Raw genomic sequence first — 27,251 nt, forward strand, 5'->3', positions numbered from 1 at the left:
CACCCATGCTGGGATTTACTTATCGTACATACTTATGCTGAGACACGGTTTTCTCTTGTGATCCCAGCCTGGGTGGTCACGTGGCGTGGTGCTATCCTTGCCATGGTGTACCTTCATGGAGAGGGGATATTTTGACACTTGCCTTTAAACTTGATATTGATATATAATACGTTGGTGCATGTATGTCTTCTCTCCGTGGGGCTGTCACCTTGTCACGGGGGCACTTAGCCGCATAACATTGTAATGTGACGGCCTCATATACATTTAATTGTGTTGTACATGGGCAGGTTGTGTGGCATTACTTTGCCCACACTTTTCCTCCATCTTCCCCACATTCCCACATTTTTTTGCTTGACTTGTTCCCATTACGTGTGATTTTTGTACTTATTGACCTATGCGGTTTTTATCTAATAAAATTAATATTTTTTACATGTACATTGTGGCCTGATCTCCTTTTTTCTCCTATTATACACCTATCTATCTATATATATAATTGCCTTATTCTGTCTGTCTGTCTGTCTGTCTGTCATGCTCCGAAATTGTGTCCTTACGGTGACACAAAGCTGATTGGCCGCTGGGCTCGCCATGGCCCCGCCCCCCTCACGCAATGCACGCTCGCTCTGGCCCAACTGACACGGAGCTCCGATTCCCAGGTGAGTACACACACACATCAGATCACACTCACTCTCACACTCACTCTCACACACACCTCACACATCACAACATGCTGGGATATCGCTTGCTTCTACACCGGCTCCGTCAGGATCCCGGCAGCGCCAGACATAACCTTGCGATGCTAGGATCTTGACGGAGGCCGTGAAAGCTGGTAACCATTATAAACATCGGGTAACTAAGGTCCCTTAGTTACCCGATGTGTATCATAGTTACCAGTGTACACCGGCTCACACTCACTCTCACACACACATCACATCGCATCCACACATCAAGGTCCTGCAGCTGCGGAACATACACACACATAACAGCACACACACACACATACACACACAAATCAGATCACTCTCACACACACCTCACACATCACATCGCATCCACATACTCACAACATCCTGGGATATCGCTTGCTTCTCGGCGGCGATACTGTGCTGTGAGCTTCCAGGACCTGCCGGGGGATCACATGGCCAGAAGCATGTGATATCCCCGGATGTTGTGAGTGTCAGCGCGTATGTGCAATATCGTCAGTGTGTGTGTCTTTGTGTGTGAGTGTATGCGATCGGGTGTGTGTCCCTGTACTGTGCATCCATATATTAATAATGTCCCCGTACTGTGCATCCATATATTAATAATGTCCCCGTACTGTGCATCCATATATTAATAATGTCCCCGTACTGTGCATCCATATATTAATAATGCCCCCGTACTGTGCATCCATATATTAATAATGCCCCCGTACTGTGCATCCATATATTAATAATGTCCCCGTACTGTGCATCCATATATTAATAATAACCCGTACTGTGCATCCATATATTAATAATGTCCCCGTACTGTGCATCCATATATTAATAATGTCCCCGTACTGTGCATCCATATATTAATAATACCCCGTACTGTGCATCCATATATTAATAATGTCCCCGTACTGTGCATCCATATATTAATAATGTCCCCGTACTGTGCATCCATATATTAATAATGCCCCCGTACTGTGCATCCATATATTAATAATGTCCCCGTACTGTGCATCCATATATTAATAATAACCCGTACTGTGCATCCATATATTAATAATGTCCCCGTACTGTGCATCCATATATTAATAATGCCCCGTACTGTGCATCCATATATTAATAATGCCCCGTACTGTGCATCCATATATTAATAATGCCCCGTACTGTGCATCCATATATTAATAATGTCCCCGTACTGTGCATCCATATATTAATAATGTCCCCGTACTGTGCATCCATATATTAATAATGTCCCCGTACTGTGCATCCATATATTAATAATACCCCCATACTGTGCATCCATATATTAATAATGCCCCGTACTGTGCATCCATATATTAATAATGTCCCCGTACTGTGCATCCATATATTAATAATGTCCCCGTACTGTGCATCCATATATTAAAAATACCCCCGTACTGTGCATCCATATATTAATAATGCCCCCGTACTGTGCATCCATATATTAATAATGGCTGATGCTGAGGACAGAGAGGCTGATGCTGGGGACAGAGAGGCTGATGCTGGAGACAGAGAGGCTGATGCTGGGGACAGAGAGGCTGATGCTGGGGACAGAGAGGCTGATGCTGGGGACAGAGAGGCTGATGCTGGGGACAGAGAGGCTGATGCTGGGGACAGAGAGGCTGATGCTGGGGACAGAGAGGCTGATGCTGGGGACAGAGAGGCTGATGCTGGAGACAGAGAGGCTGATGCTGGAGACAGAGAGGCTGATGCTGGAGACAGAGAGGCTGATGCTGGAGACAGAGAGGCTGATGCTGGAGACAGAGAGGCTGATGCTGGGAGGAGAGAGGCTGATGCTGCAGGTAGAGAGGCTGATGCTGGCGCAGCATGGCGGATGGAGCACGTTTGGGAGTGCGCAGCATGGCGGATGGAGCACGTTTGGGAGTGCGCAGCATGGAGGATGGAGCACGTTTGGGAGTGCGCAGCATGGGGGATGGAGCACGTTTGGGAGTGCGCAGCATGGCGGATGGAGCACGTTTGGGAGTGCGCAGCATGGGAGATGGAGCACGATGGGGAGTGCGCAGCATGGCGGATGGAGCACGTTTGGGAGTGCGCAGCATGGGGGATGGAGCACGATGGGGAGTGCGCTGCATGGTGGATGGAGCACGTTTGGGAGTGCGCAGGATGGGAGATGGAGCACGATAGGGGGTGCGCAGCATACGGGATGGAGCACGATGGGGAGTGCGCTGCATGGTGGATGGAGCACGATGGGGAGTGCGCTGCATGGGGGATGGAGCACGATGGGAAGTGCACACCTCCCCCCAACACACACACATACGCGCGCGCACTGCACAACACACCACACCACACACACACACTGGGAACCACAAACAACTGCCCTACACAGACACCCACACACACAGACAATGCTGCACACACAAATATACGCACATACCGCACAACACGCACATTGCACAAAACATACCTCCCCCCAAAACACACCACACACACACAAACTGCGCAACACACACACAACGCTACAGACACACAGCGCTCCACAAACAACGCAACACACAAACAACACCGCTCTCACCCCCCATCACACCCAGACAACATCCAGAACATGTACAGCGCCCTACACAAACACTTGGTAACTACACACAACAACATCTATATATATATATATATATATATATATATATATATATATATATATATATATATATATATATATATATATATATATATATATATATATATATATATATATATATAACAAAAATCATACATGAGCTACACAATACGTAAATTCTAGAATACCCGATGCGTAGAATCGGGCCACCTTCTAGTATATATATAATTGCCTTAGTCTGTCTGTCTGTCTGTCATGCTCCAAAATTGTGTCCTTACGGTGACACAAAGCTGATTGGCCGCTGGGCTCGCCATGGCCCCGCCCCCCCACACGGATTGGCCGCTCGCCCAGGCTGCGCCCCCCACACGGATTGGCCAGCCGCTCGCCCAGGCTCCGCCCCCCCACAGATTGGCCTCTCGCCCCGGCACCCTGCAGGCATTGGCAATTCGGCCACGCCCCGCCCCCCTCACGCAATGCACGCTAGCTCTGGCCCCGCCCCCTCCCTCCCCCCGCGCATTCCCCGAACTGACACGGCTGTCACGGAGGTGAGTACTGTACTCCCCCCCCCCCCCCCCCCCCCCCCCCCCCCTCCCCCCGGCCCCCGCTCGCACGGGAGTGGTGTGGATACGTTGGTAACCATGCTCGCATGGTTACAAGCGCATCAAGGTCCTGCGCACATAACAGCACACACACAAACATACACACACATCAGATCACACTCACTCTCACACACACCTCACACACACCTCACATCGCATCCACACACTCACAGCATCCGGCGATATCGCTTGCTCTCTCGGCCTCGATGTGACCTTCCAGGACCTGAAGGAGGATCACATGGCCTGAAGCATGTGGTATCTCCGGATGTTGTGACTGTGAGCGCGTATGTGCGATATCGTCAGTGTCTGTGTGTGAGAGTGGATGCGATCGGGTGTGTGTGAGTGGATGCGATCGGGTGTGTGAGTGTCGGCAGAGGAGCACGGCGTGCTGGAGGAGGCTGGGAGCAGAGAGGCTGATCATGGGGAAGGCTGGGAGGGGGAGGCTGATGCTGGGGGAGACTGGGAGGGGAAGGCTGATGCTGAAGGAGGCTGGGAGGGGGAGGCTGGGAGGAAGGAGGCTGGGAGGAGAGAGGCTGATCCTGGGGAAGGCTGGGAAGGGGAGGCTGATGCTGAGGGAGGCTGGAAGGAGAGAGGCTGATGCTGGGGAAGGCTGAAAGGAGAGAGGCTGAGGCTGGGAGGAGAGAGGCTGATGCTGGGGAAGGCTGATGCTGAGGGAGGCTGGGAGGGGAAAGCTGATGCTGGGGAAGGCTGGGAGGAAGGAGGCTGGGAGGAGAGAGGCTGATCGTGGGGAAGGCTGGGAGAGGGAGGCTGATGCTGGGGGAGGCTGGAAGGAGAGAGGCTGATGCTGGGGGAGGCTGGAAGAAGAGAGGCTGATGCTGGGGGAGGCTGATGCTGGGGGAGGCTGGGAGGAGAGAGGCTGATGCTGGGGAAGGCTGGGAGGAGAGAGGCTGATGCTGGGAGGAGAGAGGCTGATGCTGGGGGAGGCTGGGAGGGGGAGGCTGATGCTGGGGGAGGCTGGGACGAGGGAGGCTGATGCTGGTGGAGGCTGATGCTGGTGGAGGCTGATGCTGGGGGAGGCTGGAAGGAGAGAGGCTGATGCTGGTGGAGGCTGATGCTGGTGGAGGCTGATGCTGGTGGAGGCTGATGCTTGGGGAGGCTGATGCTTGGGGAGGCTGATGCTTGGGGAGGCTGATGCTGGGGAGACTGGGAGGGGAAGGCTGATGCTGAGGGAGGCTGGGAGGGGGAGGCTGGGAGGAAGGAGGCTGGGAGGAGAGAAGCTGATCCTGGGGAAGGCTGGGAACGGGAGGCTGATGCTGAGGGAGGCTGGAAGGAGAGAGGCTGATGCTGGGGGAGGCTGGAAGGAGAGAGGCTGATGCTGGTGGAGGCTGATGCTTGGGGAGGCTGATGCTGGGGGAGACTGGGAGCGGAAGGCTGATGCTGAGGGAGGCTGGGAGGGGGAGGCTGGGAGGAGAGAGGCTGATCCTGGGGAAGGCTGGGAAGGGGAGGCTGAGGGAGGCTGGAAGGAGAGAGGCTGATGCTGGGGGAGGCTGGAAGGAGAGAGGCTGAGGCTGGGAGGAGAGGCTGATGCTGGGGAAGGCTGATGCTGAGGGAGGCTGGGAGGGGAAAGCTGATGCTGGGGAAGGCTGGGAGGATGGAGGCTGGGAGGAGAGAGGCTGATCCTGGGGAAGGCTGGGAGAGGGAGGCTGATGCTGGAGGAGGCTGGAAGGAGAGAGGCTGATGCTGGCGGAGGCTGATGCTGGGGGAGGCTGGAAGGAGAGAGGCTGCTGGTGGAGGCTGATGCTTGGGGAGGCTGGGAGAGGGAGGCTGATGCTTGGGGAGGCTGGGAGAGGGAGGCTGATGCTGAGGGAGGCTGGGAGGAGGGAGGCTGGGAGAGGTAGGCTGAGAGAAGAGAGGCTGATGCTGGGGGAGGCTGGGAGAGGGAGGCTGATGCTGGGGGAGGGTGGGAGGAGGGAGGCTGGGAGGAGAGAGGCTGATGCTGGGGAAGGCTGGGAGGAGAGAGGCTGATGCTGGGGACAGAGAGGAGAGGCTGATGCTAGGATGAGAGAGGCTGATGCTAGGATGAGAGAGGCTGATGCTGGGATGAGAGAGGCTGATGCTGGGATGAGAGAGGCTGATGCTGGAGGAGAGAGGCTGATGCTGGGAGGAGAGAGGCTGATGCTGGGAGGAGAGAGGCTGATGCTGGGAGGAGAGAGGCTGATGCTGGGAGGAGAGAGGCTGATGCTGGGAGGAGAGAGGCTGATGCTGGGAGGAGAGAGGCTGATGCTGGGAGGAGAGAGGCTGATGCTGGGGGCAGAGAAGCTGATGCTGGGGGCAGAGAGGCTGATTCTGGTGCAGCATGGGGGATGGAGCACGATGGGGGGGTGCGCAGCATCGGGGATGGAGCATGATGGGGGGGTGCGCAGCATCGGGGATGGAGCATGATGGGGGGGGTGCGCAGCATCGGGGATGGAGCATGATGGGGGGGTGCGCAGCATCGGGGATGGAGCATGATGGGGAGTGCGCAGCATGGCGGATGGAGCACGTTTGGGAGTGCGCAGCATGGCGGATGGAGCACGTTTGGGAGTGCGCAGCATGGCGGATGGAGCACGTTTGGAGTGCGCAGCATGGGAGATGGAGCACGATGGGGGGTGCGCAGCATAGGGGATGGAGCACGATGGGGAGTGCGCTGCATGGGGGATGGAGCACGATGGGGAGTGCGCTGCATGGGGGATGGAGCACGTTTGGGAGTGCGCACCTCCCCCCCAACACACACACACACACACACACACAACACGCGCGCACTGCACAACACACCACACACACACACACACACACACACACTGGGAACCACAAACAACTGCCCTACAGACACCCACACACACAGACAACGCTGCACACACACAACACCCAACACACAAACACCGCGGCACACACAAATATACGCACATACCGCACAACACACACATTGCACAAAACATACCTCCCCCCAAAACACACCACACACACACAAACCGCGCAACACACACACACAACGCTACAGACACACAGCGCTCCACAAACAACGCAACACACATAAAACACCGCTCTCACCCCCCGTCACACCCAGACAACACCCAGAACATGTACAGCGCCCTACACAAACACTTGGTAACTACACACAACAACATCTATATATAGATAGATAGAGATTATATATATATATAATCTCTATCTATCTATCTATCATGCATGCATACAATCACACACACGGAAAATGACCTGTTGCTTAAATCAGGACCTTGTGTTACATGATTATATATATATATATATATATATATATATATATATATATATATATATATATATATATATATATATATATATATATATAATCTCGATCGTATAATATAAATACGCATACATACATACACAAGACAAAAAAGGGGGACCAGTCGCACACTGAAAAAACAAAATAAATTCTACCTAAAAAATTATATATGGAGGTATTTAGAATATTCTAATGGCCAGGATAATATTCTAATATTGTAATGTGTGTGTGTGTGTGTGTGTGTGTGTGTGTGTGTGTGTGTGTGTGTATAGGTATGTGTGTGTTTTTTTTGTTTTTTTGGGCAACTTGTATAACAGATGCACAACTGGTTTTTTTTAGGTAAACATTGGAAAAAGAAAATAAGTCGTAATGAATGTTTCCAAGTTATTGTTCACCTGTAACATTTACATGACATATGGTATATAAAAGGGAAATATACAAAATCATTATTGAAAATGGCTCCAATGGCTGACAGTCGCATTTCTTTATCCAGGTATAAGAATCCCCCTGATGTGGAAGGACACTGAACATTTTGGCAGCAAAGAAAGTAAGTTTTACAACCTAAAGTAAACGACTATAATTTATTTGTATTGTTGGTCCCAAATTTGCTGAAAGGAATTGTCCACACGACCTGTAGCACAGGGCTGAACGCTGATTAATACTCCATCCCGTAGTCCGGTTTTAGAAACCCCACTGAGCGAACATAACCATGTTTTACATTTCTGGTCACATTTGATCCTTTTTCAAGCATAGTCAGAGTGCAGTTTGTGTCACATAAGTGACAAGCCCACCAGGACCGTGGAGCACTCATTACTGGGCCGGTTCTGTCGGGAGGATGTCACGGCAGCAGGGCCCAGCTCCGTGAACCTGGTAGTATCGTTTAAAGTGAGGTGGTGCTGATTATTTACATGGGATGATTCGTGACGCCACCCGTGTTATGTGGCAAGATGTGGTGCCGCTGCTGCTTTTCAGTTCCCTCGGGATCGGTGGTGACGCAGCTCAGTTGGTACAGCTCTCCACGGGTAGAGCTGGGCCCCAGGGCTGTAGATGGAGTTGGGATGTAATGGCGGGGTGCAGGGCTGGAGGCGCAAGGCTGGAGACACAAGGAATAACTGGGCGACCCAGGAATGCAGTCACAAGTTCTTAACTCACAGTTGGCAGTTCCAAGTTACCACAACTAGTCAGAGGCTGCCCTCGGAGTGCTGAGTCCTGCTGTGATGGGCCCCAGCCGATCCCCGGATAGTTTGGAGGCACAACCCGATGCACCCTTCAATTTTCCCTCCCTGGCCTTTCCCGCCTGTCCCGCACCTCACACACAGTGCTCCTTAGCTGATGTCTGCGGATCCCTTTGAGTGGCGAGCCTGCCTTGTCCCTTGGTCCTATGTGGTCACCTTTTCAGCAGGTTATGTGCGGTGGTGGCTTCGGGACTTGGTCACCTCAGCCTCCGGTTTACTACCTGAGCCTGGTTGTTCTCCACTAGACTAGGGACCGGTTCCCCGATGCGGCCAAGTCCCTCCACTCTAGTATACCGGCTGTGGATACGAGCCATGAGGGGATGGTTCACTTCCCGTGGTTCTAAGACTCTTTCCTCTCCGATTCGGGGACGAGCTGCAGACCTCAGGACCGCTCTCCTCAGTCCCCTTCCTGACTCACTAACGTTCTACAGTCTGCTCCCATTAGCTAAGCTCCACCTCCAGACTAGCTTTGGGCTGTGCTTGTTCCTAAGGCGACATCTTGGTTTGCAACTTGCCCTAACTACGGCCTAATGGAGTGTGCTAAGTTAGGCTATGTGCGCACTAGAGCTTTTTACCTGCGGATTTACCCGCGGATTTGCCCCGGAAATTTCTTGAGAAATGTCTGCAATCTTTGTGCAGACATTTCCCATGAAATTCAATGAGAAAAAAAAATAGCTGTGCGCACTGTGTGGATTTTTCTCAAGAAAATTTCTTGAGAAAATTTTCTCGAGAAACTTTCTTGAGAAAATGTGCATGTCCATTAATTTCCGCAGGTACCTGCGGTATTCCGGGGGTATTCCGCAGGTAGCAATGATGTGCGGTATACCACCGGAATAGCCGCGAATTACCTGCGGTAATGCTCATCGCTGCCTGCGGTTTTGCAGGAAGCGATGTCATTATGCCAGGAAGAGGAAGCGGAGCAGAGTAAACACAGACGTCACACTCCCTGGACGCCGCACAGAAGCACTTCCGTGCGACCTCCAGGTGTCTGTGCAGTCTGTGTCCCGCTCCAGCCTCGCGGCTGCCTGCACTGCAGGGTGTCAGTGTCTGCCCGCAGTGTCAGCAGCCTGTCACGCGGCAGCGCAGGCAGACACTGACATCCTGCAGTGCTGGGAGCCGCGGGGATGACTATCGCTGCTGTCAGGAGGTGAGATCATTACCTGCTGTGACGATCTCCTGCCTCCTGACGTCAGCGCGGTCACTGCTGTCTATGCCCGTCTCGCGAGCGGCCCGAGACTGTCACTAGCGGTGACGTCACGGGCTCTCGCGATACTTCTGACAACGCGGCGGGCATAGAAGTCAGTGACAGCGCTGACATCAGCTGTACAGGAGATGATCACAGAAGGTAATGATCTCATCTATGCTCCTGATGGCAGCGCTCGTCATCCCCTGCAGTGACCTGAGCTGACCTATTGATGTTGGCTCAGGTCACTGCATTGCTCTCCCAGCCAATGGGGAACATTCTGTTCTTCATTGACTGGGACAGTGACTATGGTATGGATCGCCGTGGGACCCCCCCCTTATTGGATTACGCCGGACGTGGATTGATAGCCTCTTTAACCAATTTATTGAAAAGAACAATGTGGGGAGGGTTTTTTCAAATAAAACTTTTTTTGTTGTCTATTTTTTAATTATTACTGGCTGGGTTGGTGATGTCGGGTATCTGATAGACGCCTGACCTCACCAACCCCAGGGCTTGATGCCAGGTGACATTACACATCTGGCATCAACCCCATATATTACCCCGTTTGCCAACGCACCAGGGCGCGGGATGAGCTGGGGCAAAGCGCCAGGATTGGCACGTCTAATGGATGCGCCACTTCTGGGGCGGCTGCGGCCTGCTATTTTTAGGCTGGGGAGTGTCCAATAGCAGTGGACCTCCCTAGTCTGAGAATATCAGACCCCAGCTGTCCGCTTTACCTTGGCTGGTGATCCAATATGGGGGGGACCGCACGTTTTTTGTTTTAAATTATTTATATAATTTAAAATAACAGCGTGGGGTGCCCACTGTTTTGGATTATCAGCCAAGGTGAAGCTGCCAGCGGTGGTCTGCAGGCTGCAGCCGTCTGCTTTACCCAAGCTGGCTACAAAATATGGGGGGGACCTCACGTCGTTTTTTTTTAATTATTTATTTATTTTATGGCTAAATACAAGGCTAAGCACCCTTTAGTGCCACATGAAAGTCACTAAAGGGTGCCAGCTTAGAAAATGCAGGGAGGTGGAACATTATATAGGTTTTTCTCATCTATCTATCTATCCCTCTATCTATCTATCCCTGTATCTATCTATCTATCCCTCTATCTATCTATCTATCTATCTATCTATTCATCTATCCATCTTTCCCTCTATCCATTATCTGTCTATCGATTATCTTTATTATTTATTGCAGGGACAAACCTGCGGTAAATCCGCGGCAAAACCGCATGCGGATTTGGTGCGGATTTTTCCGCAGGTCCGGAAATCTTTCACTGGCAGAAGTTTCTCAAGAAATTTTCTTGAGAAACTTCACATTTCTAGTGCGCACATAGCCTTAAGGTTCTAGGTTAGTGTGTGATGACCTGTGACCTCCTCCTTACCCGGGAATGGGATACCACACCTCTGGCTGAGGTGCAGTACCTCTGTGGTGACTGAAGCCTCATAAGCTCATTGCCAACTTGGTAAGTTATCATCTATTTACAACATAAGGAATAATTTGCTGATCACTGGAGCTCTGGAATGCCCTTTTGGAACGCAGCGGTGGCCGCACGTACAGCACTCGGCTATCTCAGGCGGTCCTTATCAATGAATGGAGCAGTGGGAAGCATGCACGGACCACCCATTCATAGCCAAAGTTCTTGACCTTTCTGAGCTGAGAATACCCTGGCCACCCCACAGTAGACATAGCCAGTCATCCCGGGAGTGCATGTGCTATGATGTAAAGTATAGTGGTCAGATCAATGGCTCATATCAGACAGTCTGATACTAATTATTATTTGTTTTTTCAATAATTTTGTCCAACATGTAAAGCTATGAAACTTTGCAGTTTAATGTATTAGAAGATTTCTCTCCAATGTTGTGAAATAAAATTAAGTGGCTTCCAAACCCCTGCTTTCCCCTAGTCTTTATAGCACTATGTACTAATTTGGAGTACTGGTGCTTGCAGTGATTTGTCAGCACTAATAACCTCTGTGTATTGTGTTAAGATAAAGATCTGCAGCAGCAGCTTATCCCCAGATACAGTGAGACTCAGGTGCTGGGCTGTCCCTTTCACTGTTATCATCTGTCCTCCAATTGAGTGCATTCTAATATAAATGCAGCTGCAGGAAGGTAAAGAAACTGAGGAAAAGCAGGAGTTTTGAAGCCACTTAGAACCGTTTTTTACACTAATGACATGGCTTGCGTCTCCCCGGTGTATTTGCCTTCCTTTAGTTGCATTGATATCAGAATGTAATTCTTTAGAGTACAGATAATGGCAGTGAAAGTGTCATCCCCTGTGTCTCGCTAACTCTGGGGATAAACTGCTACAGGAGATTCTTACGATAAGCACAACACTTGGAGAAGACAGGTGCTGACAGATGAGTGTGTGCATGCAATTTTTTTTTTTTTTTTTTTTAAAGGAATGATGACAAATACCTTTTTAATAAAGTGATTTGCAAAAACTTTAAAACCGTCAGTGCTGGAAAAAAAAAGTTTACTTATTAAGATTACTAATAGGGTCAGTGTGGATATTCCATACCAAGAACTGTGGTGGTGTTACGAGAGCCCCAGACATGTTGGATCAATACACTTCACTCAGTTGGACAATACTTGGACCTGAGAGATATGGTATGGCGAGCATATCACGTCTTTAACCTCTTCACAACCTCCACTTTTCATGGACGACGCAAGTTGGAAGCGGGTATATGGAGCGGGATCACTGGGTGAACTCGCCCCATACGTGGCAGGTGATGGATGTGTTACAACCAGGACCTGCCTCTTACATGTGGAGCAGAGCTCTGTCTGCAATTAACCCGTTAAATCCCGCTGTTAAACGGTCATAGCAGGATTTAACACCCACCAGCATGGGAACGCTCCACTTTAAGGCGTGACATTACTTTGCCGATGGCAGGGGATCTGCTGAAGACCTCCACACTTGTCATAGCAGTGCTCCTTTGAGACCCTGCATGTGGCCAGGCTTCAAGAAGACTGATTTTTTTTTTTCACTATGCACAAGTGATCAGACAATCACAGGTTATAGTCTCCTAACGGGACTATTTAAAATCTGTGAAAAGTTAAAAAAATAAAAGTTGAAATCACCCCCGTTTTTTCTCATTAAAAGTAAAGGTAATAAAAAAAAAATACAAATATAGTATCACTGCTTTTAAAAAGGTCTGATCTATGAAAATCTAAAAATAAAAAATTTTGTGTCGGTGTTCAGATACTGCCCATAAAGTTTAAGACTCTAGCACAGTCAATCAACAAGCTTTTCGGCATGGGAAAGATGCCTGTACGCTGCTGTGGAAAAAAAAAAAAATGGGGGAAAACGAAAAAATAACGTGAGGTCCTTTCTATTTTTGATATCTTTGAGTCTTTATTCAAAAACTATTGTGTGGGGTTTTTTTTGTTTTGTTTTTTTTTTTAACTGTATACTTGCCGGATTGTGTGTGTGTGTGTGTGTGTGTGTGGTTTTTAATTGTATACTTCCTGGGTAAGTAATTGGGGTGTCTAATAGAGGCCTCTCTATTACCCTTGGGCTTGATGCCAGCTGTCAATTCACAGCTGACGTCAACCCCCAAAACATTACCTTATTGCGATCCTACTAGAGCAATCAAGAGAAGCGATAGAATTGGCGTATCTAAAGGATGTGCCACTTATGGGCTAGCTGCGGGCTGCTATTTTTAGGCTGGGAAGGGCCAAATAACCATGGGCCTTCCCTGTCTGATAATACCTGCCCCCAGCTGTCTGCTTTACCTGTGCTGGTTATCAAAATAGGGGGCACCCCACTTTAATTTTTTTTTTTTTTTTTTTTTTAAATGTCCTAGCCACAATTTTTTCCAGGGCAATTGTCCTGCCCTTTACCCCATTTTTCTTCCCTTTTGCAGCCCCTTATCTCTTACTACAACCATTTTACAAAACCAAAGTTTGGGTCTTTTTTTTTTTTTTTTTTTTTTTTTTTTTGTTATATGGGATCTGAAGTCAAGTCCGAGTCCCTAACTGAACTTTTAACTAAAGTTTGGCAAACCCGAACATCCACAGCTCCGCTCATCCCTAGACATAATATAAGGCATGATGGATTCCCTTTAATGCCATCTGCTCAGTTGCATCACGCTTTTCCTGTAAATGAGCTCTCATCACTGTTTTAATTCTGCAAATCTCTCTAAGCACGACTTGTTAACTGCAGTAATATCACAGCATTAGGTTCCGTACACTCAGCGTGTCCTTTATGCTTTCACGTGTATTTTTAAGCTTTGACGTTCCAATAAAATTAGAATTTTACAATATTTTAATTGCTAATTATTATTGTATTTTGCACCTTTTCTGCAGACTGTGCCGTTCTATGAAGGCTAACACATGGAGAAACTCTTGCATGTATAATTAATGAACACACGAGCCCGGTGACAGCTCCGCGGTGCATTGGGCTTCACAGGTTTATTGGAAACACATTTCAGCTCCTTTACATGCAGGAAATGCTGAAACGCGGTTTAGCTCCTTTTTGTTAAAATGGAAAACTAGAATTATTTAGACACGTCATTTTCTCTGCATATTTTTGTGCCGTATCAAGTGTCAAACATTTCTACAAAGCTTCATTCTACGCGATGAAAACCACTGGCAGAATTCACATGTACCCCTGGTACGTGTAGTGTACTGATCAAAGCCAGCTGTAGGTTGAGTAACTGGATTTTTGCCCTTCCTAATAAATCCCAGTGTATTTCTAGTAAACATGGTATCCAGATAGTGTCACATCCATTGGGAAAGTCCTTAAAGAAAACCTGGCATGTTTCTCCTTTCTAAGTGTCTTCCACTGAAATGGTCCCCCTGTGCGCTGATTTTGTCACCACAGCCTGTCATACCTGCTAAAATCCACTTTTTACTTTCCCGCTGGTTTGTGCAAATCGGCAACGAGGGGCCCCATGGGCATGACCGGACCGTGCTCCGCACCCGTTATTGGCTTCAGATTATTGCCACTTTAGGGGGCTTTACACGCAGCGATATCGCTAGCGATGTCACTGGTGAAAGTACCCGACCCCGTCGTTTGTGCGTCACGGGCAAATCGCTGCCCATGGCGCGCAAAGTCGTTAGGAGCTGTCACACGGACTTACCTGCCTAGCGACGTCGCTGTTGCCGGCGAACCGCCTCCTTTCTAAGGGGGAGGTTCATGCGGCGTCACTAAGCGGCCGCCCAGTAGAAGTGGAGGGGTGGAGATGAGCGGCTGTAACATCCCGCCCACCTTCTTCCTTCCTCATTGACGGCGGCCGCAGGTAAGCTGTAGTTCGTCGTTCCCGAGGTGTCACACGTAGCGATGTGTGCTGCCTCTGTAACGATGAACAACCTCCGTCCTGCAACAATCAATGATGTTTTGAAAATGAATGATGTATCAACGATAGGGTGAGTATTTTTGATCGTTAACGGCCGTTCGTTGGTGTCACACGCAACTACATCGCTAACGATGCCGGATGTGCGTCACGGAATTCGTGACCCCGGCGATATATCGTTATATGCATCGTTGCGTGTAACGGGGCCTTTGTCTCTTGATGTGATTGATGGCCCCTACATCCTCCACATCAATTTGTCTCACTCTATCAATGTTTAGTAAAACCTGGCGAATGGGACAGATGAATCCACTACGCTTGCAGGTCTTCTGCTCAACAATGATAGCACAAAATGGCTGGATGTGGATGATGGCCTCTGCATTAAGGGACCAAAGTTGGTCTAAGAATCCACGTCGGAATGCTAGCCACTGAGTTTTTATACAGTGTAGTAGAAATGAAAAGTGAGTAATGTTGGACTTCAATTAGAACAGTGTAAATATCTTTATAGGGCGAACAACCCATTGAGAGTGGTTGTCTAGGTTTGAGGTGAAAGTCTGCAGTCACTCTGTGACTGCAGGCTTCTGAATCTGGACAGCGTGCGGTGCGCACACGGTCAGAATTCTCCGGTATTGCCGGTGAGATCGGGCAGTCACATAACGTCATGTATGCAATTTGCATACTTCCACTCACATCCCAACTACACGAGCCTGTCCTTTCTCATTGCTCTTCTATCGAGTGAGGATGAGCACATATAGTTGGCACATGACTGACTGTTTTAATCCGCAATGCAACAGAATCCTGACAGTGTGTGTAAGGCACACGGTCAGGATTCTAAAGTCTGCAGTCATTTCATCCCAAGTCTGTGCAACCCCTTTAATCAAGGCAGCATTTACTTTTTGATCACTCATATATATTTTTATGGAATCTGTTACTCTGAGATGCTGTTGAGGCCTTACTTCTGCGCCCTGTTCCAGGTGATTGACAGGTTTCTCGCAGTGTACACACTGTGAGACCTGACATTCACTTTTAGATTTGGGCAGGGGGACTGCATCGAGCAACTCTGATCTCTCCATAAGTTCCCAGACGGATCTTCAAACTATATTTTCTTTGAAAAGCTGTGGTATTTCAGTGTAAAATACACCCGGCTGTTATCGCACCCAGCTCTTATTCATGCTGCCTGTAGTGTAGGGTAGCATGAATATGACAGGTTCCCTTTACAGTAGGTCAAAATCCTGGGCTGATGTAATTTCTTAAAGGGAACCTGTCATCAGAAATTTGGCTTTCAACCTAAATGTTCCCCCCTCTGCAGCTCGTGTGCTGCTTTCTAGTGAGGTTTCTATACTTTTTGTGCCCCCTTTTAAACCAAAATAAATACTTTATAAAACTGTACCTTTTCGGTTTGAAGAAAATCTTGGAAATTCTCCATGGGGGCGGGCCGTGTGGCGTCCGTTGCTGTCCCTTACGCCGTCCCCCCACGCTCCAAATCATCCCTCAGGACGCCGCCCACTCCGCCCGAGGTCTTGTGCACGCCGGGACACCTAGTGACGTGGTCGCAGGCACGAGAGTATGGGCGGCGCTGTGATTGCATCGCAAGTGCCCGCCCATACTCTCGTGCCCGCCCTTTCCCCACTGCCTCCAGTGTTCTGCGCCGCCCCGACGTCACCTCCTTCCCATCGTACCCTGCAGCAGGAAATAGATGGGAGGAGCGGAGCAGGCCACTACAGGAGAAGCGGAGAGGATCTGAGTGACATACAGAGGGGAGAGCGCGCCCACGAGAGTATGGGCGCGCACTTGCGATGCAATCACAGCGCCGCCCATACTCTCATGCCTGCGACCACGTCACTAGGTGTCCCGGCGTGCACGGGACCTCGAGCGCAGTGGGCGGTGTCCTGAGGGATGATTTGGAGCATGGGGGACGGCGTAAGATACAGCAACGGACGCCACACGGCCCGCCCCCATGGATAATTTACAAGATTTTCAAACCGAAAGGTACAGTTTTATAAAGTATTTATTTTGGTTTAAAAGGGGGCACAAAAAGTATAGAAACCTTGCTAGAATGCAGCCCACGAGCTGCAGAGGGGGAAACATTTAGGTTGAAAGACAAATTTCTGATGACAGGTTCCCTTTAACATATTTCTATAGTAGCTGCTTTACAGGATCTTTAGAGCCCTGTACCAGAAAACACAGCTCTGCTGGACTGATATCACATCAGCGTCCCACGGGCATCACTAGAGGGTTATTAGCACTGTATTATTATTATTATTAATACTATAATAATAATATTATTATTATTATTATTATTATTATTATTATTATTATTATTATTATTATTGTATTAATAATAATAATATTAGAGCACCATTGATTTCTTGTTTCTGTACCTATGAAAGGGGTTTCCATACAAAATACTGATATAAATTACTATGAACAACCTAACACAGGCAGTCTGGTACAGAGGGGGAAAGGATCCTGTCCTTGTGGGTTTACAGTCTATAGTAGTGGTGGGCAATTTCTCGAGGGACCACATGAGAGATCATGACTGGTGTAGAGGGTCAGACCAATAGACTGAAATGAATGCTGCTCAATATTTAAATTAACATTTTCATTACAATTATTTAATATTACAATTATTAGTTTAATATTGAGCAGAATTAAGTATTCTGACCCCCCCCCCACCCCCCCACATACAGTATGAGCCCACATAGCCCCCCCATCACACAGCCTCACACACAGAGGGAACATTCCTTAGGTGGGGGCACGTGCAGGAGGGAGTTAAAAAAAACCAAAACAAAACAGTTTAGTTTCATTTTACCTCAGAACAGCTTGAGGGACTAATGAGTGGACAAACAGTGACCAGCTCTCTGAGGGACCGCTCTCTCTCAGGGAGGCAGAGCAGAGGAACAACCAGGTCCAGACTGGTTCATACAGTTTCCTTACCTTGGACCGGGGGGCGAGTGGATGGCTAAGGACCCCTAAGCTGAGAGAGCTCCCAGTTAGGAGGCTCCAGGTCCATTAGCCGGCAGAGATTTGGAATGAGAGAGGTGGCTAGCTGAGAAGGAGTTGAGAGCCTTAGTTGTGCGACATGGAGGAGAAGAGGGTTACAGAGGGGAGGATTTTGTTGCCCCCTTGGAACCAGCGCAGCTTCGGGTGGCAGAGTAGTGGGTCCCAAGAGCTCCAGAGACCAGGAGGGGACCACCACACGAGCGCACAAAAAGGAAGAAGCCCACAGGTTGCCCTACCAGACTTTGACCTCTGCCCTGCCTGGGACTGACCGGAGTCATTGCAGTAAAGACCAGCATCCTGGGTGCGACATAAATAACTGTGAGTGAACAAATCTGAAACAAATCTGAAACCCGCAACCCAGTCACTCGTACTGTCATCGCCTTGTGATCCGGCGATTCCCAGTTCTCCCTCCCGGCTGCACCCCAACATCTCCTCCGGCGAGGTATCCTGCAGCGGTGGCCTTATCCCTGGCCGCACACCACAGGTGGCGTAATTGACATCATCCTTTCCACTCCTGGAGGGGGAAGGTCGGAGGAAGGGTCCACGGCGGAGGAGGCTGTCACCCCAGTTACCACTGTAACCGTTGACAGCCTCTCCAGGAACAATCCTTGTTTGCCCCTTTTACTGTGCACCACGGGGCCACGGAACAGGGTCAGGCCACGACCTCTGCAAACTACTGGCCCGGCGACGGGTATACCAGATTAGGATTGAAGGTCCTATCCTGGTCTCCGTGGGGTGTCACATATACACCGCTCTGATGGGCACAGAGAGAAAATGGCCCCTGTGCAAGGACAATACATGGGCATAATTCCTCCTGCTTTGGAGGTAAAAATAGTCCCCCTAACCCCTTGGGCCACTGTGCGGCTGCACAGGTTGCACCAATATGTCCGCTCCTGATGCACTACTGTCTACATTCTGAGAATACAGATAGTGGAGATATTGGTAAGCGAGCAGTGGGGGAGGGATGGTGCATTTCACTATTTTCAGCTCTTCAGCTGTCTCAGTCCAGTTGTGGGCCACGGGTCCCACTTTTGGCCAACCCAGCTCTACAGGATAATTGGTGAAAGAGACAGTAGGTTGTAGATTGTGGCAGATTCGGTGTTCGTGGGGAGCTGGCAGCAGGATCATTGGATCCTGTAAGTGTACCGCCCTGAGAGGGGCCCGGCCACTTCTCCGCTGCTCGGGCCGAGCCGCTCCAGGTCCGGGCTCGGGTTGTCTGTGGCACAAGCGCCTCCGGACCGGGGGCCACGTCGCTCTGTTAAGGGGAGGCAGTGGGGTGGTGGTGTGGGACGAGGTCCGCAGCCGGGGGCCGCGTTGTTGTCGGACGGGTCGTGACGTCACCCACGGGTCGTGGTGACGGGATACACCACCGCTGCGGCTGGAGTGGAGGGTATTCCCGGGATCGGTGTTGTGGCCGCAGCCTAGATGTTAGCCCCTCCGTGGGTAGGGGCGGTGTGTCCCGGGGCCCGGTTGGGAGGGACTGGCGACGGTGTTGTTGTCGGGGAGTAGGGTGCCGTGCTGCGGTGATGTCGTGCCCGGATGGCACTGGTGTACTCACGATTAATTCACACTGAGTCACTGGTAAACCAAAGTTCGGGTCTGGTCGGGTCCCGCAGCCGGCTGCTTGTGTCCCTTGTGAGGCTGATGGTGGCCCCTTTCCCTTGCACCTCTTGTTTGAATGTTGGCTCCCCTGCCTGAACAGTGGTAGCCCGCTCCCCGGCATTTTGGCTGCCGGAGGAGCCCTCAGTTGCCCGCAGGCGCTGGCCCATCGGATGTTTGGCCCTTGGTGGTGGCTCTCACCCGTATCGGTGGGCTTTTGCCTTCTTTCGGGACTTTGGGTAAGGATGAACCCGTGAGGTTGAGACTGCAATCACTTAATTTTCCTATACTCAGTGGCTTCTAAGCTAGGACGGGGTCTGAGTACCCGGTTTCTGGTGCTCCGGTAAGCGGTTGACTCCCCGGTTCAGGGCCGGCGGGCTCCAACCCAGGCCCGTTCCCTACGGTTTTGCCAGTTGCTGTATCGGTACTCCTGCAGGCGGTCACCACCGTCTGCCTGCCTGACATTACGGGGATCCCAGGCTCCAACCCGGGTCCTTGACAGCTCTGCTCCTCTACACCTCCTGTCACTGTACACTCTGTTCTGTTTGTATTTCCTGCCTCAGGACAGTAGTCTTCTCGGTGGGCGTGTCTTTCCGCCTGACTCCGCCCACCTGGTGTGCCCTACTGGCCCTGAGGAAGGCATCAGGTCTCCCCTTCGGGTGACTGGTGTGTCCTCACAAGGGATGGGGGTGTGTGTGTAATGTGGTAGATGTTATTACCTGTGACCCCTGGGGTCCAGGGCGTCACATTCCCCCTTGGTTTAATGCAGACCATCCGCGGGCTGCCCGACCAACTCCGGTTTATTTTTATTTTTCTTTTAACTGTAAAAATGGTAAAACAGGAAACACAATTATAATAACATTTGTACAATGTATGATTTCTGCAGGTCTTCCCATAACGGGATGCATTTTACTTTAACGTTGCATAACTTTATTAACGGAACGGGTTCATGTCCTTCCGCCTTTCCCACCCAAACAACCTAGCCTTCATGCTGCCCCTAAGAAATGGGCAGCACCCCTTTTCCCCAGTCCGGAAACGGGAACATGGCCAGATCACCCAGGTGGGAATGGGTACGGTGCGGTGCACCTTAAGTTGTCAAAGGGCTCCACGGAGAATGGTCACCGGTCCCGGTGGTGACCGGACCCCAGCCTGCTCTGCTGCGGGTCCTTCCTCCAATCTGCCTCTCCGGAGGCTAACGGAACGGGAAGGCATGAAAAGGGGCAGGATGGGGCAATATTTACAAGCCCAAAAGTTTTTGGGTGGCCGGGAAGTCCACGGCCTTGTCCATGAGCAGTCACTCACGCAACAGGGGTTAAACGGGAATTAACATAAGGCCCAACGGGGACTTTAACATGGTAGCCGGGATCCGCTACCACATCAGCATCCTTCTTCCTTAAGCAGCAGTCTCGTGGCACAGCTGCCGTGGCTGCCGCTCCCAAACTGGAGTGTCGGCTGCCTGCTTCGGGTCAGCCGGTGTGGGGGGACGGGCCCGGCCAGAGTCCCTCCGTGCTGGCTACGACCGGCACCTTCAGTAGTGAGGGGCCCCGCTGTGAGGTGGCCTACTCTGCCGCTTGGCAGCTACATCCCCGCTGTGCCTCCGCCGAGGTCGGGTGTCTGGGAGCGGTCAGCGTGACTTGCGGTGCTGGCGTCTGATCGCCTCCGTTGCGGCCGGGCGGACTGCCGAGGCCGTCGTCATCTCCGGCGCAGCCAGGATGGAAGCCGGAACGGTTTCCAGGGCGGTGACAAAGGTAAGGTCCGGGGGCCCCAGGTCTGGACCCTCTCTCTCAGACGCTGCAGGCTCCGCTACCGGTGACAGGGGTAACTGGTCGGTCGGGGTGGTGGCTGCAGGTATGGGCAGTGAGGGAGGTGGCGTGGTGGATGGCAGCAGGCCGGGCCCCCCAGCCGCAGCGGCCGTTCCCTCTGGGACATGGGGGCTTACCCGCTCCTCTGAGGCCACCTCCACTTCGTATGCCCGCACGGTTGCGACCAGGCCCTTCTTCTCTGACATCCACTCCGCCATCATGGAGTGGACTTTGGCCTGGAGCTCCTGGCACATCTTGCTGCTGGGTCCAGGAACGTGTTGCGGCAGAGTCCTGGCGTCCCTGCACTCTGCGGCGCTAGTTACATGCCGCCATTCTTCCCCCTCCCCCCTTGGTGTTTTCCGAGCACTTCACTGGCTTTTTGCTCCGCTCTGCTCTCGGGGGGGCGGGGCTTCGTCGTCGCGCCCTTTCTGTTCAGGGAAGACTGCTCGGGCAGGAACTTTTCGCGCCCAAGATGGCGGATTCTCCAATTTTTCAGCGGGACGCCGCTGGCGATGATCTGAAGGCGCACTTCCACAGGTAAGTGGACGGTTCTATCCTGTTCGCAGACGCCAGAAGAGTCGATGTGTACCACCCTGAGAGGGGCCCGGACGCTTCTCCGCTGCTCGGGTCGAGCCGCTCGAGGTCCGGGCTCGGGTTGTCGGTGGCACAAGCGCCTCCGGCCCGGGGGCCACGTCGCTCTATTAAGGGGAGGCAGTGGGGTGGTGGTGGTGGTGGTGGTGTGGGATGAGGTCCGCAGCCGGGGGCCGCATTGTCATCGGACGGGTCTTGACGCCACCCACGGGTCGTGGTGACGGGATGCACCACCGCTGCGGCTGGAGTGGAGGGTATTCCCGGGATCGGTGTTGTGGCCGCAGCCTAGATGTTAGCCCCTCCGTGGGTAGGGGCGGTGTGTCCCGGGGCCCGGTTGGGAGGGACTGGCGACGGTGTTGTTGTCGGGTTGCAGGGTGCCATGCTGCGGTGCAGTGTCGTGCCCGGATGGCGCTGGTGCACTAACGATTAATTCACACTGAGTCACTGGTAAACCAAAGTTCGGGTCTGGTCGGGTCCCGCAGCCGGCTGCTTGTGTCCCTTGTCAGGCTGATGGTGGCCCCTTTCCCTTGCACCTCTTGTTTGACTGTTGGCTCCCCTGCCTGGACAGTGGTAGCCCACTCCCCGGCGTTTTGGCTGCCGGAGGAGCCCTCGGTTGCCTGCAGGCGCTGGCCTGTCGGATGTTTTGGCCCTTGGAGGTGGCTCTCACCCCGTATCGGTGGGCTTTTGCCTTCTTTCGCGACTTTGGGTGAGGATGAACCCGTGAGGTCCAGACTGCAATCATTTAATTTGCCTATACTCAGTGGCTTCTAAGCCTGGACGGGGTCTGAGTACCCGGTTTCTGGTGCTCCGGTAAGCGGTTGACTCCCCGGTTCAGGGCCGGCGGGCTCCAACCCTGGCCTGGTCCCTACGGTTTTGCCGGTTGCTGCACCGGTACTCCTGCAGGCGGTCACCACCGTCTGCCTGCCTGATGTTACGGGGATCCCAGGCTCCAACCCGGGTCCCTGACAGCTCTGCTCCTCTACACCTCCTGTCACTGTCACTGTACACTCTGTTCTGTTTGTATTTCCTGCCTCAGGACAGTAGTCTCCTCGGTGGGCGTGTCTTTCTGCCTGACTCCGCCCATCTGGTGTGCCCTACTGGCCCTGAGGAAGGCATGAGGTCTCCCCTTCGGGTGACTGGTGTGTCCTCACAAGGGATGGGGGTGTGTGTGTAATGTGGTAGATGTTATTACCTGTGACCCCTGGGGTCCAGGGCGTCACATAAGCTTTCTTGAGTCAGAGAGGTGGTCTTGGGAAGACCGGAGATTGTGTGTTAAAGGGAACCTGTCAGCAGAAATTTCCCCTAAAACCTAACAGATTCCCCCTCTGCAGCTCCTGGGCTGCATTCTAGAAAGGTCCCTGTTATTATTGTGCCCCGTTTCTGACCAAAAAAAAGAGTTTATAAAGTGGTACCTTTTTGGCTTCGGATTCTATAAATGTGACACGGGGGCGGGCTGCCTGATGGCCGTTATTCTGCCCCCTGGTCCTGTATGCCGCCCCCATCGCTGATTTCCATACTTGTGGACGCCGCCCACTGCTCCAGCCATCCCCGCGCATGCCCAGTGCCCATCTCTCGTGGATGAGCACTGTGTCCAGTGTCACCACTGGTGACGTGCGCGCAGGGTTTAGATTATGGGCGGTGCTGTGATGTTTATTACCAAGCAACCGCCCATAATCGCGGGACCGCGCTTTCCCCCTCGGCCTGCTTCGTTCTGCGCAAGCGCGGTGCTGCGGAACTCACGTCACCTCCTTCCCATCTTGCCCTGAGGCAGGAAATAGATGGGAAGAGCGCGGAAGCAGGAAGGACGAAGCAGGCCGAGGGGGAATGCGCGGTCCCGTGATTATGGGCGGTTGCTTGGTAATAAACATCACAGCACCGCCCATAATCTAAACCCTGCGCGCACGTCACCAGCGGTGACACTGGGCACAGTGCTCATCCACGAGAGATGGGCACTGGGCATGCGTGGGGATGGCTGGAGCAGTGGGCGGCGTCCACAAGTATGGAAATCAGCGATGGGGGCGGCATACAGGACCAGGGGGCAGAATAACGGCCATCAGGCAGCTCGCCCCCGTGTCACATTTAGGCTATGTGTCCACGGTAGAATGTACCTGCGGATTTTTCTGCATCAAAATCCGCAGCTTTCCCCCGGAATCCGCACCTTAGCATAGGTGCGGATTTGACGCGGATTTGACGCAGATTTCGTTGCGGATTTTGATGCGGATTTTGTCCATTGTACTCTATTGTGTTTCTGAATAAAGCTTAGTCTGTTTTGAAGGGGAAATAAAGGCTCTTTATGTCATTTCCTGTCCCAACCATCCTTTCTTCTCCATTATCCATTATGTAATAAAGGGGCAGAAATGTTTAAAGGGAACCTGTCGCCACTTTTTTTGTAAAAAGCTGCGGCAACACCACTGTGCTCTTATATACAGCATTTTAACAGGCTGTATATAATAACCCAGTGGTGGTGGCCGCAGCTTACAGCCAAAAAATGTGGTGCCATGTTCCCTTTCACTGGTATTTTTAAAAAAAAAAAAAAAAAAAATGTGCTCCGCTGTATTTTCACTGTCCAGCCCGATGCAAGCAAGCAACTGAGGGCTGTGCTTCTCAGCGGGATAAGGCTGAAGCATTCTCTGCCCCTCCCGCTGAGAAAAACAGTCCTCAGCTGCCCCTGAAAATGGCGGCTCCGTTGTGAAGCGCCATTCACAGGTGCTGTACCGAGGCTCATCCAGCTGCCCTGATGCATTGGCTGGCTGGGTAATATATTACGGGGTTAATGCCAGTTTTCTGCAAACTGGCACTAAGCCCGAGGTTCATAATGTCATGCCTGTGTAGACACGGCCATTATGAACCTCCGTTTGGTACTAAAGAAAAGAAAACATTTTTTTTTTTTAAATTTTATTTGAAAGAAAAACACACACACATCCCTGATTGCCATCTTTATTACTCCCTGAATCCCTTGACGATAATCCATGAGAACCCCGAGCCGGGCTCCGATGTGCACCCGGCTGACCCGGGCACTGACGTCAGCCGGTGACAGCAGCCGTCAGTGTATTATTAAATGCTGCACAGCTCTTTTCCGGCAGCTGGGAACGTCTGATATCAGAGCCCTGGTCAGCTGACTTAATTCGCGAGCGCGGGCGGGTCAGCTGACTGCACACTGACAGCCGACGATGTGCACTCATGTGACCCGGGCACGGACGTCAGCCGGTCCCAGCAGCGGGAGGGGCAGAGAATGCTTCAGCCTTATCCCGCTGAGAAGCACAGCCCTCAGTTGCTTGCTTGCATCGGGCTGGACAGTGAAAATACAGCGGAGCACATTTTTTTTTTTTTTAAAAGAATTGTGAAAAAAGACCTGGGATCCTGTTTTGCCAGCTAAAAGCAAGCAGCCTGTAACTAGCTGCTTTTAGCTGGCAATCCAGAGTCCGGACACAACACGACTACACTGCCACTACTCTACACTACAAAATGGTGAAACTTCCTCTTCCTGAACTATCCTACATCACTTCCTGCGGATTTGTTTGCGAAATCCGCACCAAATCCGCAGGAAAAAGAGCCTGTGGGAACAGACCTGCGGATTTCTTGCGGATTTTACACCTTGCATTGACTTGCATGGGAAAAATCCGCAACAAAATCCGCAACAATAATTGACATGCTGCAGATTTTTCCTGATCAAAATCCGCGGCAAATCCGCCGCGGAAAAATCCGCAGCATGGGCACAGCATTTCCAAAATGCCATTGAAATGGCTTGGAAGTGCCGCTGCTGCAGATTTTCGGTAAATCCGCGGCAAAATCCGCGGTAAATCCGCAGCGTGGGCACATAGCATGTAACTGAGCCCCAAGGCCTCGTCAAGGCATATCTCTATATTGGGGTCCCTAGCTCTGTGACCCTAACTGTGTGTCATCTCATTGCAATTAAAAACTGCTGTGGGTGGAGAGGGGTAACTAAGGACTTTCTTATATAGGAGATGGAAAAAACATGGCCGAAAGGGGCGGAGCTGTGTTCACATTCAGAAAAAAACTACATATAACTGAATAGGATAACTGAAGTGAGCACTAATATATATATTATGAGTGCAAGCCAAAAATTACATACTATATACGGATAAGGCTGCACATCAAACTTAGATAATAGTATAATGCCTCAAGCATATGGACAAATATTGGAATATACAATGAAAAAATGCTACTTGCTAATTTGAACATGTGAATAATGAATTGCATACCTGCCATAAATATTGGGAAAAAGGAGATATTTAGCAATCGCATTGATCAATGTAACTGAGCCCCAAGGCCTCGTCAAGGCATATCTCTATATTGGGGTCCCTAGCTCTGTGACCCTAACTGTGTGTCATCTCATTGCAATTAAAAACTGCTGTGGGTGGAGAGGGGTAACTAAGGACTTTCTTATATAGGAGATGGAAAAAACATGGCCGAAAGGGGCGGAGCTGTGTTCACATTCAGAAAAAAAAAAAAAATTACATATAACTGAATAGGATAACTGAAGTGAGCACTTCATTGTATATTCCAATATTTGTCCATATGCTTGAGGCATTATACTATTATCTAAGTTTGATGTGCAGCCTTATCCGTATATAGTATGTAATTTTTGGCTTGCACTCATAATATATATATTAGTGCTCACTTCAGTTATCCTATTCAGTTATATGTAGTTTTTTTCTGAATGTGAACACAGCTCCGCCCCTTTCGGCCATGTTTTTTCCATCTCCTATATAAGAAAGTCCTTAGTTACCCCTCTCCACCCACAGCAGTTTTTAATTGCAATGAGATGACACACAGTTAGGGTCACAGAGCTAGGGACCCCAATATAGAGATATGCCTTGACGAGGCCTTGGGGCTCAGTTACATTGATCAATGCGATTGCTAAATATCTCCTTTTTCCCAATATTTATGGCAGGTATGCAATTCATTATTCACATGTTCAAATTAGCAAGTAGCATTTTTCATTGTATATTCCAATATTTGTCCATATGCTTGAGGCATTATACTATTTAAGTTTGATGTGCAGCCTTATCCGTATATACTGCACTACATAGACACGCCCACCGGCGGCTGTGATTAATTGCAGTGAGACACCTGTCACTCAGTGTGGGAGCTCGTCTGAATGCAACCAATTGGCGGGGGAAGCAGGAAATTAGAGATGGAATAATGAGCGGCCAGCATTTTCAAAAGCAGGAGAAGCCGCCAGAGCTTTGTGAACACCGTGCAATGCCGCGTGGCGCCGGTGATCGTGAGTATAAGAGAGGGGGTGAGAGGGAAAGACCGACAGAGAGAGAGGCCGAAAGACCTGCGTTTTGTTTGTCAAAAAAGCATGTAGAACGCAACAAAAATGCAGTGCAAGCGCACAGCTAAACATTTTGGTTGTG

General features: G+C 50.8%; 1 protein-coding gene across 1 annotated transcript in view; it reads left to right on the plus strand.

Moving 5' to 3' along the window:
• Window positions 1–27,251, plus strand: part of RTKN2 (rhotekin 2) — a 115,676-nt gene that overhangs the window by 30,958 nt on the left and 57,467 nt on the right. The window contains exon 4 of the mRNA XM_075352340.1: window positions 7,643–7,696. Within this exon, the coding sequence (XP_075208455.1) occupies window positions 7,643–7,696 (54 nt within the window). The remainder of the gene's footprint in view (window positions 1–7,642; window positions 7,697–27,251) is intronic.

The sequence above is a fragment of the Anomaloglossus baeobatrachus genome, chromosome 5, assembly GCF_048569485.1.
Source record: "Anomaloglossus baeobatrachus isolate aAnoBae1 chromosome 5, aAnoBae1.hap1, whole genome shotgun sequence".
In the NCBI taxonomy this organism is placed as follows: Eukaryota; Metazoa; Chordata; class Amphibia; order Anura; family Aromobatidae; genus Anomaloglossus; species Anomaloglossus baeobatrachus.